Source organism: Mustela putorius, unplaced genomic scaffold, assembly GCF_011764305.1.
Source record: "Mustela putorius furo isolate JIRA1106 unplaced genomic scaffold, ASM1176430v1.1 tig00000179_pilon_pilon_pilon, whole genome shotgun sequence".
Lineage (NCBI taxonomy): Eukaryota > Metazoa > Chordata > Mammalia > Carnivora > Mustelidae > Mustela > Mustela putorius.
This window is the reverse complement of record NW_025421305.1, coordinates 11,513,848-11,528,994: the sequence shown is the minus strand read 5'-3', so window position 1 is coordinate 11,528,994 and position 15,147 is coordinate 11,513,848. Positions and strand designations below refer to the sequence as shown.

Below are 15,147 nucleotides of genomic sequence, written 5' to 3'. Positions count from 1 at the left end.
TCTTTTTATTATTTTACACAGAGGAATAATAAAACAAGAAGAATTAACTCCATTTCCTGTTTGATACTTTGGTTTTGAAGATTGAATGCGACCGTGTTGAAGATTGTATCATGCTAGATGGGATGGAAGTGACCTAACTGCTAAAACACTAGGCTGTTGTTCCCCTTGCTACTTAGCCCTGACTTTGATCAGTTGGGAGTTGGTGCTGCTCAATGGTGCCAGGCCTTTTTATAAATGTCTAATTCTTTTGAGGTGGATGACAATGCTGCTAGTCAGCATAGATTATAAAGCAGCTAAGAAGTTAACTAAACTCAGTTGTTGAATCTTGCAAGTTTTGAGTTCACTTAAGTGAGTAGGAAAGGTCTGAGATGAGTTTCTAATTTGCCAGCTTTGGTTCTCTTATCTCTGGTGGCTGTATAAATTGAATCATGAACTTTGAGAAAGTTAGACCAATATTAGTGATGGTCACCATTTTCAATGACTGTGTTCTACAGTCCACAAGACTGTTCTACAGTCCTTCCCTCTTTCTCAGCATGTAGTCTGGAGGAGGGCAGTGTTCCTTGGCAAAGGGAGGTTGAACTGAACTCAGATCTAGCTAGGAGAAGATGAGGGGAGGCAGGGAGGCATATCTAGATGGATTGGCATGTTCAAGGAACTTGAGTATAGGTAAGAGATTATAGAAGTTTTTATTTTTTAATTTTTAAAAAATTTTTAAAAGATTTTATTTATTTATTTGACAGAGAGAGCTCTCACAAGTAGGCAGAGAGGCAGGCAGAGAGAGAGGAGGAAGCAGGCTTCCTGCCGAGCAGAGAGCCCGATGCGGGGCTCAATCCTAGGACCCTGGGATCACGACCTGAGCCGAAGGCAGAGTCTTTAACCCACTGAGCCACCCAGGTGCCCCCGACATGATAGAAGTGTTTTTTTTTTGTTTTTTTTTTTTAAGATTTTATTTATTTATTTGACGAGGAGAGAGAGAGCACAAGTAGACAAAGAAGCAGGCAGAGAGAGGGGGAGGCAGGCTCCCTGCCAAGCAGAGAGCCCGATGCGAGGCTCGATCCCAGGACCTGAGATCATGACCTGAGCCAAAGGCAGAGGCTTAACCCACTGAGCCATGGAGGTGCCCCCATGATAGAAGTTTTTAAAAGATGGCAGTGATGTGGACAGAAAGAACCAGGTGGATTTAGAACACTTGGGTGGTAAATGGGCACTATTTGGGGATTGGTTAATAAGAGGTTCAGGAGGAAAGAGGTTTTGAGACTTCTAGATTCTACTCTGAGCCCCTCTGAACAGTGAATTGTGGAATAAGGTTTGGATGTATTGATTTTGGACATTGTTGAGTGTCAGGAGATTCTGAGATATGTATTTGAAGATGTTATGTAGACATTGGGTCTTGGACCAGACTGGGCTGGAGATACATATTTTTAAATCCTAACGTTATAAATGTAAAGACATCCCCCCCGCAGAGAGAGAGGATAGAGTGAAAGGAGAAGACAGCCTTACAGTAGAAACCAGTAAGACTTCCAAGTGAGGGCTGGAGAGGTAGAAGAAAATTAGGACTATGACATGTCATGGAAGCCAGTAAAGGGGAGGATTTTGAGAAGGAAGATGTGATTAGTAGTAGCAGTGTAGTTTGCTGTATTAAGAGGAAATAAAAGAAGAACAAAAAGTGACTATTTGATTTTGTGACATATAGGGCCTTCTTGATGTGGATTCAGATGACTGCTCCTTCGCCCTTCTTTGAATTTCCTGCCATCTGTCTACACAGCTCTCTGCAGTTCTAACACCCTCCCCAGTGACTTGTAACAAGATGGGTTCCAGCGGGTTGCAGTTGCCTTTGCCACCTGTCGTTGGCATATTAGATGTTCCAACAGAAGCGTGTATACTTAGAATTCCCCTGACTTTTTGAAACTCATAGCTTATAATAGTTCATTAGGGCCTTTTTATATTTGGATTTCTGGTGTCCTTCACCTCCATGCAATTTTAGCTGCTCACTTTCATGATCACAGTCTGGATTTTACATTCTGGATTTTTTTTGCCTTGAAAATCCTAAAGCTGGGCATACTCGTCTTTCTATAAATTAAAAAAAAAATTTTTTTTTAAGTAATTGCTACATCGAGTGTGGGGCTTGAACCCAACCTTGATCGAGAGTTGCGTGCTCTACTGACTGAGCCAGCCAGGTGCCCTTGGGCATACTCCTCTTTTTTTTTTTTTTTTAAGATTTTATTTATTTATTTGATAGATAGAGAGATCACAGGTAGGCAGAGAGGCAGGCAGAGAGAGAGGGGGAAGCAGTCTCCCCACCGAGCAGAGAGCCCGATGTGGGGCTTGATCCCAGGACCCTGAGATCATGACCTGAGCTGAAGGCAGAGGCTTTAACCCACTGAGCCACCCAGGCGCCCCAGGCATACTCCTCTTTGATCATAACTTCCATTCTCTCTGGCTCCCACTGTCACCTGTACATGGTCTTGCACTATTTGAGACCTCCCATCCCTTACCCCTTTACCTTCTGTCTTCCCTTTCTGTTTTCACCTCCTTACCCAGTTTGTTTATTTATTAAAAGGGTTTTATTAATTTATTTGTCAGGGAGAGGGAGAGACTGAGCATGAGTGTGCACAAGGAGGGGGAGTGTCAGGCAGAAGGAGAAGCAGGTTCCCTTCTGAGCAAGGAGCCTGGTACGTGCGGGACTCAATCCCAGGACCCTGGAATCATGACTTGAACTGAGGGCAGACACTTACCTAACTGAGCCACCCAGGTGTCCCATCTTTGTTGTTTTTAAAGAAATTGGGTAAAAGTGTGTTGATCTGGTTGGTAATTACAGTTGGAAATCAGTAATAATAGCTAACGGTACTTAAACTACTGTGGTTTTGAACATTAAATTCTCACCACGTAGGACAGACCATCACTAGACAAACCAAACTGATCTGTTTGAATGCGTTACTTTCTAGATTAACTCTCCCTGTGTGAATATGAACTATGCCCCCTTGTGGTTTTGTGTAAAAAATGCTTTAAAGGAAAAATTCCCCTGGCTAGAGAAATTTAAGGTATATTAATATGAAGACAAAAACCAGCTTTGTTAGCGAATGTAAAGGCTCTGGTGAAGGCTGGTTTGATTTTCTAATGTTAGTGAGATATCTTAGTAACCTTTGAATTTATATTATGTTAATTTGTAAATTATGATATGTTTGTTTTGATACTTTATGTTAATGTATATTATGATACCTTTGGCTAACTTCTTGATAATTATTTAGCTTAAAAGTCAGAGGTAAACATTCAGTATTTGAAAAGGCAAGAATTTTGTTACATATGGCTGAGGTCACCAAAAACATATAGGAGTAGATATTTCCCTTGCCTTTAAGACTCTTACCCTAATATGACATAAAAGATAAATATATGTGAGATGGCTATGAGACCACAGGCAACTGAAGCATTAATTTTAACCTTATAGGGATAATAATGTTTGGTCAAGGGGTACTTGGAATCTTAGGAAGGCAGGGCTACTAATTTGTTTTGCAAGACTTCTTGTAGGAGGTATAGTACCTGCCCACCCACCCTCTCTGTTTATTTTAAGGTATGTTTTACATACAGTGAAATTCATCCTTTTTAATATATGGTTCTGACAGATGTATATCGACATTTAATCACTGCCACAATCAAGGTATAAGACTGTTCCGCCACAATCAAGGTATAGGACTGTTCCATTAACCCCCCAGAAATCCTCATGCCCTTTGCAGTCAACTTCTACCCCCAGCTCTAGCCTCTGATAACCAGCGGTCTTTTTCCTGCTCCTATATTCATATCTTTGCAAAACATGATGTAAATGGAATCATACAGTATGTGGCTTTTTGAGTCTGACTCTTTGACTTAGCTGTAGTGCATTCGAGATTCATTTATGTTACTACATGTAACAGTAGTCAGTACCTCTCTGTTGCTATTCTGTTCCATAATATGGATGTACCACAGTTTGTTCATTTATTTCCCAATTGAGGGATATTTGGGATGTTACCCGTATTTGGTGAGTATGAGTGAGTGAAGCCTCTGTAAACATTGATGTACAGGTTTTGTTTTGTTTATACTTTTTTTTTTTGACTTGGGTAAATACCTGGGAATGGGATTGTTTTGTCATATAATAAGTATAGCTTTATAAGAAGTATATGGTTAACTTTATAAGAAGCTACTTTTAGGGGGATGCCTTGGTGGCTCAGTTGGTTAAGCATCTGTCTTCAGCTCAGGTCATGATCCTGGACCTGATCCTGGGTTTGAGCCCGTGTCAGGCTACCTGCTCAGTGGGCAGCCTGCTTCTTCCTCTCTCACTCCCCCTGCTTGTGCTCTCTTGCTTGCTCACTCTCTGTCAGATAAATAAATAAAATCTTTTAAAAAGGAACCCTGCTTTTAGGAGGCAAGTTTTAAATCAAGATACGCCTAGTAGGACTTGGACAGCATTCAGATGAAAGAGGATGGCTAGGACGCAGTGGTGCTTGCATCAGTTAGGATCCTGTTTCAGTAAATGGAACAGCGACCTTACTACCTTAGCTTAGCACAAAGAGGGCTATTTTCCCAGGTAGGAAAAAGTCCTGGGCTACTGTTGCTGCTTAGCAGTACCATCAGGCATATTTTCTTGCTTATTGCTCCTTAGTAGGTGGCTTTCATCTTCGTGTCCATCAGGAGATTCCTGCCTATCCAAATATTAGACCCTCATTCTAGGCAGGACGATGAGAAAAAGGCAAAATGCACACAAAGCTGAATTTGCCTCTTTTCATTGAGACAACAATAGCTTTGTGTTTTCAATCCAACCAGGAGACTTCCACCTAGCTGTCATTGGCTAACAAGTGGGTTGCTTGACCACTTTTAGTGACAACAGAGTTGATTGAACATCCACAAACAAAATTGTTAAGGAAGAGGGGCAGAACAGGCCTTTAGGAGTATTTGCCTCAGTGCTTGGTGGCAGAGTTTAAAGCTCATTGTATTTCAAAACTTTTTTTTTTTTTAAGATTTTTTATTTATTTATTTGACAGACAGAGATCACAAGTAGGCAGAGAGGCAGGCAGAGAGAGAGGAAGGGAAGCAGGCTCCCTGTCAAGCAGAGAGCCAGATGCAGGGCTCGATCCCAGGACCCCGGGATCATGACCTGAGCTGAAGGCAGAGGCCTTAACCCACTGAGTCACCCAGGTGCCCCATGTATTTCAAAACTTTTCAGTGGTATTTGGAAGCCTGGTCTGTCTTGAAAAAGGAATAACTCGAGCAAGTGTTTAATACACTTATTGGTGATGATTTTTATGAAAGATAGGTGAGGGCACAGGGGATAGGCAGTGCAGTTCTGTTTTCTAGAATGTAGACTGAAGATATGCTGTGATAGTGAACAGAAATGTCTCGGAAGAGGAATGGGTAAACCTTTGAAGTGAATAATTGAAATGACAGATTTGTGAAATTTAGAGATGTTTAAAGAGAATAAGGAAATTGGGTGAGGATAACTATTTGGGGTAAAGTTTATTTGTACCTGTGATGTGGCCTTGTTAGTACGGTGTCCTGAAATTATCACTTGGCACTTGCTGATTCATCTGAGGTTTTTCCATATCTTATTTCTGAAGTTCTTTTGCTGTAACGTTCTCATACATTATTTCTATAAATGTACTTTATTAATAAAAAGTATGGGAAACATTTCTCTTTGGCACATTTGATACATTTCTCAAGAATACATTAACATTCTCTCCACTAGCAGTTTTTAAAGAACTTATTATAAAAATATATTTACTTTCTAAATTTCTATCATTCTCAACTTTAAAAAAATGTTATTTGAAGGCCTGAAAAGAATAAATTTCATGTTGATGTGGCAGAATAGTCCTTATGTCTTGAATTTTCTTTTGAGGGCCACATTCTTTCTGAGGAAGGCACCGTGTTCTTTAACATGCTGGAAAGATAAGATCTTTATGTAATAGCTATGTTAGGAAACCTTGTAAAAGGCTTCCATATAGCAAGAATTTTTAGAGTTGGAAGAAAATGCTAAAGATTTGCTTGGTATATTATGTCCTTCCTTGAAGAAGGCATATCTTTGCTCTTATTCCTTCAACTAGCCAAACCCAGAGGTGCCCACTGTGTTTAATTAAAAACTTTTAAGGCTTTCTACTAACAACTTTTAACCCACTTCTCACCCTTCACCCCACCTCACCCTGCTTGAAGTGATTCTTTCTTAATTCCTGACCTGAGAGGTACAAATGCTATATGATTGGGCATTACAGAAAATAGTGATAGAGGTTTGCTGGAAACATTGAAACATATTTTACAGTAGATTGTGAGCCCACTAGGTGGTGTAGTTTCGGGATCTGTATTTCAGTGGTTACTGTGGTGCTGAGGAAATCCTTTTAAATTGTATCTCCGTTTCTTTCAGAATTCTAATAGAGAGGGTTGGCTTCTGAAAAAAAATGCTATGTCTTTTTGAAGTTTAGAAAAACTTCGAAATAAAAATACAGCAGAATGGCTTGTGTTGAAGCAGTTTCGGGTCAATGCCAGTAAAGAGGGGTTGTGTTTTTATAGAGAAAAGGCTTAGGGAAAAGTCAAGAAATGGGGGGTGATTTGAGAGGGAAAGAGGCAGTGTATAATGTAACCAAAATGATACGTGCTAGGATCACAATTGGCACAATTTTGCCCATTTATTGCTGGTAGTGCTTAAGGATTGTCACTGCAGACTTAAGGCTTAAGCAAGGGGAGGGCAAAAAGTAGGGAAGACATGTAAGAAAGAGGAGGAGGAGAAAGAACATATGGTTTCAGGGCCAGTTCTTCATGGAGTATTGGGCAAATGTGAAAGTATAGGGAAAAAGTGATTTTAGTAAGTAAAAACACAGAAACCAACTATGGAAATAGCACTTGTCACAGGCTTTATAAGTTCATAATAGCCATTCTCTAACAAGAGACACTGGACTAAGTTTTTTCTGTATGTAGTGGTGTAACATAAGACAGTTTGTGATTTTTTTTTTTCTCAGCAGTGTTTGGATTTATTTCAGGTGTACTTTAGGAACCTTAACTGTGTTTCATTTGTTGTTGTTCATCAAAGCTCCAAACTTTTCCTTATTCTTTTATTTTAATATTATGTTGCTGGAGGGGGCTTTCTGATATATATGTGGCAAGGTTTTATGTTTTTTTTTTTTTTGATTATTTGCTATCTAGTGCCTTCATTTTTCTTAGTGTTTTGTCTCTAGGTTCTGTGCAAATAAGAATGATACACATTTTGGATGAGGGTTTGGGTTTTATAATAAGCACTGAAAAATGGCATCTTCTAGCTTTGCAAGGGGTATTGAAAGGTTTCTTACCTTTCAGGAAGTGTTACTTTGATCTGTCAGAAGGAGAAAGTGAGCTGTTTTAAAAGACTTCCACCAGGGACGCCTGGGTGGCTCAGTGGGGTAAGCCTCTGCCTTCAGCTCAGGTCGTGATCTCAGGGTCCTGGAATGGAGCCCCACATCGGGCTCTCTGCTCAGCGGCGAGCCTGTTTCCCCTGTCTCTCTTCCTACTTGTGATCTCTCTCTCTCTGTCAAAAAAAAAAAAAAGACTTCTACCAAAGGAGATTGCACAACATCTTTGATGTCTTGTTTAAGGAATTCTTTCTCAGACCTCACATAAAATCCACTTGCTATAACAACCATTTACATGTTTTACCATTGGGAAGCACTTAGGTAGCATCTGCTTGCTTGTACATGGTAGACTGTAGTACCAAATCTTTATTGTTCAGCAAGTGACTCAGCATGTTAAGGGTCTGCAATGCTCAGAAGAAAAATGGTGAAGAGACTACTAGTAAGAATAAGTGCATTTCAGAAATGTGAAGGGTGTTGAGTAGCTGTGAATTATATGCCTAGACAGCGTGGGGCCTGTGAAAGTCATCACTGTTTTTCTCACCATTTCTGCTTCTGCATATTTCTGTCTTCAGATTGAGACCAGCTGGCTACCGTCCTTTCTGTAAGAGCATTTATTGTCACTTCTCTTCCTCTTTGAGAGGCTGCAAATAGTTCCAGTTCCTTTCATCTTTCCTCAGAGGTTTTAGTTTCAGCCTGTTAATCATCTTTGAGTCTCTTCTGAATCCCATCCAAGTTTTATTTTTCCTTAACATTCCTTTTCAGTTTAGAAGCACAAAACTGGACACTGTGCTCTGAGAGTTTCTGACCACTTCTGAGTACTGTGAGAGGGAGATTTCACACGTACACATGCGCCAGACTCCATTTCACATAACCTTAGATGATGTTTGCTTTCCGGAAGTCCAGTCATATGTGCTGACTGGCTGTCAGATTTTTATCTCCTATGACCTTGATCTTTCCCTCTTATGTTTATTTATAGCTTGTGCATTCATCATTTTTTATTTATGGAGTTTACTTTTCTTGGGTGGATTGCTTTGCACTGTCCTCATTGAAATTCATTGCCCTTTTTTCTAATTATTTTACCACTTAATTAATGTCATTTCCATGCTTATCTTCCAGTGTGGCCAACCCAAAGGCTTCATATTTTCTGTGCCATGCAAGTCAGTGATGCAGATGTTAAAAAAAGAGAAAAAAAAAAAAAAGGAGGAGGGTGAAACAATGTTCTAGAAACAGTGGCAGAACACAATTTGTTGGTATTCTTAAAATTTACTATGTTGACTAGCCAAACTGAATGGTAGTGGGCCATCTCTGTTTCCCTTCATTCGTACTTTCTTATACTCCTAGGATCTGTTCCCTTACCACCGGAGTTTGGTGCTTGTATCTCCACACAGCTTTGCCAAGGAACAAAGAAAGCTTTGTTAGAGCAATTCACCTTGGACGCTGTTGTCAGATTTAATCTTAATCACTGCCTTGTACATACCTCACCCTGTTCATAACTTTCAGTGGCTCCCCACTGCCACTGAATTACATAAAATTCCTGATTTGGTATTCAAGGCCCATTATTTCATTTTTCATGGCCTTAGCTTCCCTTTCTGTCTGATTGCTTGTAACTATACAAAACAAAACATTTGCCTTCCCTGGATATCTTGCACACCTTCTGAGGCCTTGGTTTGTTTGCATTGTTTGCTCTGCTTAGACCACTGAAGCTTTTCCATCTAATTTCTGTTTAACACCATGTAAGATCAACTCACTTTCTCCCTCTTTCTCTCTCTCTTTTTTCTCTCTCTCTGGATTTCTGGATTTCTCCAGCAAGATACCATCTTTTCCTCCCGCCTCATCTTTATACTCTTTGGGGGGTACTTTGTTTTTTAGTAGTATTTACAGGTACATGGCAAATAGATGAACTATATTAGTTTGAGCACATTTTATGATATTTGATTCAAATTCTGGTATAAGCTCCCTACCTACTCGTAGCAAAGTTTGTGGATTAATAGCCAGTTTACATTTTGAGTAGCACTGGAACAGTCTGCTTTTTCTCCCTTAAAAAAGTTCCAAAAACAGTTAAAATGATTTATTATATTAGTCATTAATTAAACAAAAATTGCTAATTGCTAATTAAACATAAATTGCTTGATTGCATAATTAAATTTGTACTCTAAAAGCCCTTTTATAATTGACTTTTACTGTTTCCTAGAAACTACCCAACTCTGGCCAATATCGAAAGAAAGAAAAAGTTAAAACTTGAAAAGGAAAAGAGAGGAGCAGTTTTGACGACGACACAGTATGGGTAAGTTCCTTAAAATTGCTTTCATTCTCTATGCTTATTTCAAATGAGTATACTTACAAATAATAAACAAGAGTATGTACCAAAATCTTAAAATTTCTATACTCCTAATTCTGAAATCTTTGCTTTTGTAACTTTTTTACTTCAAAATTTCTTTAAATTGTGTTTTTAAATAAGTAGTGCCCTATATTCAAGTGGTTTTTCAAAAAGATTTATTGTTAATAAATCTTTTGTCTTTGTCTACTAGCTAAACAGTTCTTCCCAGAGACAACCCATTCTATCCTTCCAGAGATACTTCATTTGTATGTAGCACATAAGATAATAGTCTTTTTTTTTCTTTCCCTTTTTGACACTATTCTATACTTTTCTTTTTTTTAGCCGAATGATATATTTGGCCATATTAATAAATAACTAGCTTTTTCTTTCTTCAAGGATGTGTAGAGCCCTAAGGGGGTCCCACAGTTTTTTTGTTGTTGTTGTTTGTTTGTTTTTTAAAGCCAATTTCCTATTGACAAATACTGAAGTTCTTACCAGTCTTTTACTAATAAAAATTTGCCACTATTGCCCTGACATACATTTTACACATACGTAAGTATTCCTTAGGATGGATTCCTAGAAGTAGATTTGCTAAGTCAAAAGATAATATGTGAATTTATTTTTGTTTTTTATTTTTTAGTTTTTTATTTATTATTTTTTAAAGATTTATTTATTTATTAGAGAGAGGGAGAGAGAGAGCATGGCGGAGAGGAGCAAAGGGTGGGAGAGAGGAAGAGAATCCCAAGCAGACTTCCTGTTGAGTGCAGAGCCTGACATGAGGCTCGATCCCATGACCCTGAGACCATGACCTGAGCTACAGTCGAGAGACAGAAGCTTAACTGACTGAGCCAAACAGGCATCCCAGATGTATGTGTATTTGTAATATTAATGGCTAACTGCCAAATACCTATCATAGTTAACTCTTCCACCAGTTGTATATGAGACACCCTATTTTTCCCAACCCCTCACCTTCATAGAATTTTTTTCAAAACTTTTTGTTTCATTTTTTACTAAATTTAATTTTTAATATAAATAGAAGATACAGATCTCAAATGTACAACTCAAATTTATACACATACACACACCAACACACCCGTGTAATCTCCACACAGGTTAATAATATTCAAAATGTCTTCACCTCATGAATTTTTCTTAAGTTCTCCCTAGTTTATTGTGTCCCGACAAAGATGACCTCTTTTCTGATTTCTGTAATCATAGATTTGTTTTACGTGCTCTTGAAACCTTAGGTAAGTAGAATCGTAAGATATATATTCTTTGGTGTGTGATTTCTGTGGTTTGGAATTGTTTTGTGGTATTCACCCATATCGTGTGTAGCTCTAAACTGTTCATTCTTTTTTTTTTTTTTTAAACTGTTCATTCTTATTGTTGCGTAGCACTCATTAGTGAGAATAGCCATTCTACTGTTGGACATTTGGATTGTTCCCGGTTTGGGTTATTATGAATAAAGCTGCAATGAACATTCTTTTACATGTCTTTTGGGACATAAGTACTTGTTTTCATGGGTCATAGATATATGCTGAATCATTAGGCATCTGTATATTTAGTTTTAATAGATAAAGCCAAGCAATTTTTCTGTAATGGTTGTACCAGTTTACATTCCTACTGATTGTGCATCTAATTGTTCTGTCTTTGGTTCATTCTTGGTTACACCTTTTCCTCATGTCCTCCTATCTCTATCTTGATTTCCCTCTTGACTAATGATGTTGGACACCTTTTTATATGCTTATCAGCCATTTTGATATTTTCTTGTGAAGTGCCAGTTCAAATTTTTGACCAGTTTTAAATGGGGTTGCTTTTCTTGATTTGTAGGAGTTATTTACTTAGACACAATTCCTTTCTTGAGTAGATGTATTAAAAGTATACCCTTACAACTTGTGACTTGCCTTTTTACTCTCTTACTGGGTATCCTTTTTCCCCCAATATAGCAATAAGTATTAATTGTTTAGACATCTGGGGTCATTTGGGCTTCAGTTAGACATATCTGCTGATCTTGACAAGGCTCAGTCATGGCTGAGGGTTGGTTAGCTGATGGCTAATCTAGCCTAGCTGAAGGCTGGGATACCTACGTAGTTACCATTTCTGGTACGCTTCACTCTTTAGTGTTGATCCATCATCTGATAGCATTTTCCTTTTGCCTAAAAGACTTTCTTTGGCACTTCTTGTAGTGAGGATCTGCGGACGTGAATTTTTTCAGCTTTGTACATCTAAAAAGGTCTTTCTTTGCCTTTCTTTTTGAAAAATATTTTTGCTAGATATGCAGTTCCAGTTTAACAGGTTTATTTATTTATTTTATTAACATATATAATGTATTATTTCTCCCAGGGGTACAGGTCTGTGAATTATCAGGCTTAAACATTTCACAGCACTCACCGTAGCACATACCCTCCCCAACGTCCATAACCCAGCCACTCTATCCCTATCCCCTCACCCCACAACTCTCAGTTTGTTTTGTGGGATTAAGAGTCTCTTATGGTTTGTCTCCCATCTGATCCCATCTTGTTTCATTTTTTTTCCTTCCCCATCCCCCACAACCCCCAACCTTGCCTCTCAAACTCCTCATATCAGAGAGATCATATGATAATTGTCTTTCTCTGATTGACTTATTTTGCTCAGCATGATACTGTCTAGTTCCATCCACGTTGTTGCAAATGGCAAGATTTTGTTTCTTTTGATGGCTGCATAGTATTCCATTGTGTGTGTGTGTGTGTGTGTGTGTGTGTGTGTGTGTGTGTGAGAGACACACACACACACATATATATATATATATATATATATATACCACATCTTCTTTATCCATTGATGGACATCTAGGTTCTTTCCATAGTTTGGCTATTAACAGGCTTTTTTGTTTAGTTTTAGTTTTTTTTTCTTTTAATTTAAGGACTTTGTTCCATTGTCCTTTCATTTGCATTGTTTCCAAAGAAACCTGCGATTAATCATTATTTTCTTCCAATATATAAAATGCTTTTTTTTTTGCTAGCTGCTTTTAATATTTCTTCTTTATTACTGTTTAAGCAATTAGATAATGATGTGCCTTTGTATTTTCTTCATGTTTCTTGTGCTTGGGATTTGTTGAAATTCTTGGTTTATGGGTTTATAGTTTTTGTCAGTTTTGGAAAAATTTTGAGAATCTCAATTAGGCTCCACACCCAGTGCAGAGCCCGATGTAGGGCTCAATCCCACAGCCCCAGGATCATGACCTAAGTTGAAATCAAGATTTGGAAGCTAAACTGAGCTACTTAGGTACCTCTCCAACTCATTTTAAGAGTTGGTCTTAAAATATATAGTCTTGTATATTGTACAATGTTATAATGGAGGTCTTGGACAGTATAATAAAGCAAAAAAAAATAGGACGTATAAAATTTGAAAAGGAAGAAGTAACTGTCAGCTATTAAAAGTCGACATGATTGTGTGTGTAAGAAAAATCCAAGAAAATCTATAATTAGAGTTAATAAAGTGAATTTAACAAGGGAGCTGAATACATATAAAATCAGTATTTAAAAAATCAGTTGGATTTCTATATGCTATTAATGATTAAAAATGAAAGTTTTAGAAGATACTATTTATGATAGCATCAGAATATCAAATACCTAGGAAAACATCTAACAAAAGATTTGTAAGGCCTCTATATTGAAAACTATAAAATGTTGCTCAAAAATGAAGGCCTAAATAAATGGAGGATATATGTAATGTTCATGGACTAGAAGACTCTATATGTTTTTCTCTCCAAATTTATCCCAATCAAAATCCCAGAAAGTTTTGTTTTGCTTTGTAGCACGGTAGAAGGGGAGGTTAGTATTGGTAAGATTTAAGACTTACATGAAAACCCAGAGGATCCAGACAGCTAAGAAAGAGATGAAGGTAGTATGGCATTGTCCAAGGATAGGTAAACAGAACAGAATACAGTCCACAATAGAGCCTCTGGTAAATAGTCTCCTGATTTATGGCTGGTGGCAATATGGTGCATTGGAGAAAGGTAGCATTTTCAACCCTTTCCTTTTAAATTTCATATCTATGTATTTAAAATATATATATTTTCTCTGAGAAAATATATATATAGAGAAAATATATAGAGAAAATATATATTAGAGAAAATATATATATTTTCTTAGAGAATATGTAATTGGTCTTATTTTTTTTTTTTTAATTTATTCATTTGACAGAGATCACAAGTAGGCAGAGAGGCAGGCAGAGAGCGAGAGGAGGAAGCAGGAACAGAGACCCTCATGCGGGGCTCGATCCCAGGACCCTGGGATTATGACCTGAGCCGAAGGCAGAGACTTTTAACCTACTGAGCCACCCAGGCACCCCTGGTCTTATTTTTTATTATCTAGGCCAACAGTCTTTATCTTTTAATTACATTTAAAATAATTACTGGGCGCCTGGGTGGCTCAGTGGGTTAAGCCGCTGCCTTTGGCTCGGGTCATGATCTCAGGGTCCTGGGATTGAGTCCCGCAGCAGGTCTCTGCTCAGCAGGGAGCCTGCTTCCCTCTCTCTCTCTGCCTGCCTCTCCATCTACTTGTGATCTCTCTCTGTCAAATAAATAAATAAAATCTTTAAGAAAAATAAAATAAAATAATTACTAATACAGTTGGGTTTCAGTCTACCATTGTCTTATTTTTTAAAAAATATGTCCTATTTTTTTCTTTATTTCCTTCCTTTGTTTTTTGTTGTTGTTTTAAGTAGGCTCCATGCCCAGCCCCAAGAAGGGGCTTGAACTCATGACCCTAAGATCAAGACTTGGAAACTTAACCAACTGAGCCAATCAGAGACCCCCTTCCCTCTTGTCTTCTTTTGGATTAATTGAATATTTTTTTAATATTTTACTTCTCCTCTATTAGCTTTTTAGTTATAATTATTCCTTATTTCTCTACTTCATGTGTATCTACATCTTTATTTACATTATACTTTTTGTAAGTATTTTTAAGTGCTGATTAAATAAACTTTTCCTTTTAAATGATTGTCAATAAACAGTGTAAAGGAACTACTCCCTAAAGGTAGGGTAGTGCAAATACCAGATATACCACTTTCAATGAAGTCTTATTGACCAATCAGGTAAAGGTCTTTCTAGGGGCACCTGGCTGGCTTAGTTGGTAGAACATGAGATTTGATCTTAGAGTGAGTATCTAGTCCCATGTTGACTGTAGAAATTACTTTAAAAGAAGGGCGCCTGGGTGGCTCAGTGGGTTAAAGCCTCTGCCTTCGGCTCGGGTCATGGTCTCAGGGTCCTGGGATTGAGCCCCACATCAGGCTCCCTGCTCAGTGGGGAGCCTTCTTTCCCTCTCTCTCTGCCTGTCTCTCTGCCTACTTGTGATCTCTTTCTCTGTCAAATAAATACATAAAATATATTTTTTTAAAAATTACTTAAAAAAAAAAACCTTAGGGCACCTGGGTGGCTCAGTTGGTTAAGCATCAGCCTTTGGCTCAGGTCATGATCCTAGGGTCCTGAGATTGAGTCCCACATTGGAC

General features: G+C 38.1%; 1 protein-coding gene across 1 annotated transcript in view; it reads left to right on the top strand.

Moving 5' to 3' along the window:
* Positions 1–15,147, top strand: part of NUFIP1 (nuclear FMR1 interacting protein 1) — a 46,152-nt gene that overhangs the window by 10,003 nt on the left and 21,002 nt on the right. The window contains exon 6 of the mRNA XM_004759237.3: positions 9,532–9,624. Within this exon, the coding sequence (XP_004759294.1) occupies positions 9,532–9,624 (93 nt within the window). The remainder of the gene's footprint in view (positions 1–9,531; positions 9,625–15,147) is intronic.